At 59.3% G+C, this 1,419-nt stretch overlaps 1 protein-coding gene across 1 annotated transcript; it reads left to right on the top strand.

Annotated features, from left to right (window-relative positions):
• Positions 1 to 20: 20 nt before the first annotated feature.
• On the top strand, positions 21 to 1,415 carry PPIL1 (peptidylprolyl isomerase (cyclophilin)-like 1; the record flags this gene model as incomplete). The annotated part of the gene is made up of 2 exons (XM_010076547.1): positions 21 to 93; positions 1,264 to 1,415. Coding segments are annotated over 2 exons (225 nt in total), but the record flags the coding sequence as incomplete, so codon positions are not given.
• Positions 1,416 to 1,419: the final 4 nt, after the last annotated feature.

The following is a 1,419-nucleotide window of genomic DNA, read 5'->3' as shown; positions in this document are numbered from 1 at the left end:
ACACCCCCCGGGTCCCCTCCCCAGGCCGCGGCGGCGCCTCCATCTACGGGAAACAGTTTGAGGACGAGCTGCACCCCGAGCTGAAGTTCACTGGTGAGTGGGAACTGTCGGGGGGGGGGCAGACCCCACCCCCATGGACCTCAAGACCTTGGTCATGGGGTGACATGGCCCCCAGGGCCCCACCTGTGGGGTGGCAGGGTCCCCAGAACCCCCAGGGCCCCAACCATGGGGTGGCATGTCCCCCGGGACCCTGGCCGTGGGCTGGCATGTCCCCCAGGAGCCTGGCCATGGGCTGACGTGACCCAACGAGGTTGACCATGGGGCGACATGTCCCCCAGGACCTCAGCCATTACGTGGCATGTCCTCCAGAAGCCTGACCATGGGGTGGCATTACCCCAAAGAGTCCGTCCATGGGTTGACATGTCCCAATGATAACAGAACCTTGCCCATGGTTTGACATGTCCCCTGTGTCCCCCAAGACCTCATCCATGGGGTTACTTGTCCCCCAAGACCCTCTCCATGGACCACCCTGTCTCCCATGATATCAGCTGAATCCACCCCCCCTAAAAAAAAAACATCAAACACCCCAAAACCAACCATTAACTCCATCCATCCATCCCTCCATCCATCCCTCTGTCCAACCATCCAACCAACCATCCATCTAATGTCCATCTGTCCAACCATCCATCCATCCAACCGTCCATCTGTCCAACCATCCATCCATCCCTCCGTCCAACTGTCCATCTGTCCAACCATCCATCCCTCCTTTCCTCCATCCAACCATCCATCCATCTAACGTCCATCTGTCCAACCATCCATCCCTCCATCTCACCATCCATCCAACCATCCCTCCGTACCTCCATCCATCTGTCCAACCATCCATCTGTCCAACCATCCCTCCCTCCATCCATCTGTCCATCCATACTGCCATCCATCCCTCCCTCCATCCATCTGTCCATCCATACTGCCATCCATCCCTCCCTCCATCCATCTGTCCATCCATCTGTCCAACCATCCATCTGTCCATCCATTTGTCCATCCATCCCTCCATCTCTCCATCCATCCCTCTGTCCAACCCTCCAACCAAACATCCACCTGTCCATCCCTCCATCCTTCCGTCCCTCCATCCAACCATCCATCCATCCAACCATCCATCCCTCCATCCATCCCTCCATCTCTCCATCCGTCCATCCATCCATCTGTCCAACCATCCATCTGTCCATCCATCCCTCCCTCCATCTGTCCGTCCGTCCCGCCGGGCAGGCGCGGGGATCCTGGCGATGGCCAACGCGGGGCCGGACACCAACGGGAGCCAGTTCTTTGTGACGCTGGGGCCGGCGCAGTGGCTGGACGGGAAGCACAGCATCTTCGGGAGGGTGTGCCAGGGCATGGGCGTGCTGGGCCGCCTGGCCATGGTGG

This window comes from Pterocles gutturalis, unplaced genomic scaffold (genome assembly GCF_000699245.1).
Source record: "Pterocles gutturalis isolate BGI_N339 unplaced genomic scaffold, ASM69924v1 scaffold38508, whole genome shotgun sequence".
NCBI lineage: Eukaryota > Metazoa > Chordata > Aves > Pterocliformes > Pteroclidae > Pterocles > Pterocles gutturalis.
This window is presented reverse-complemented; position numbering and strand designations above follow the sequence as displayed.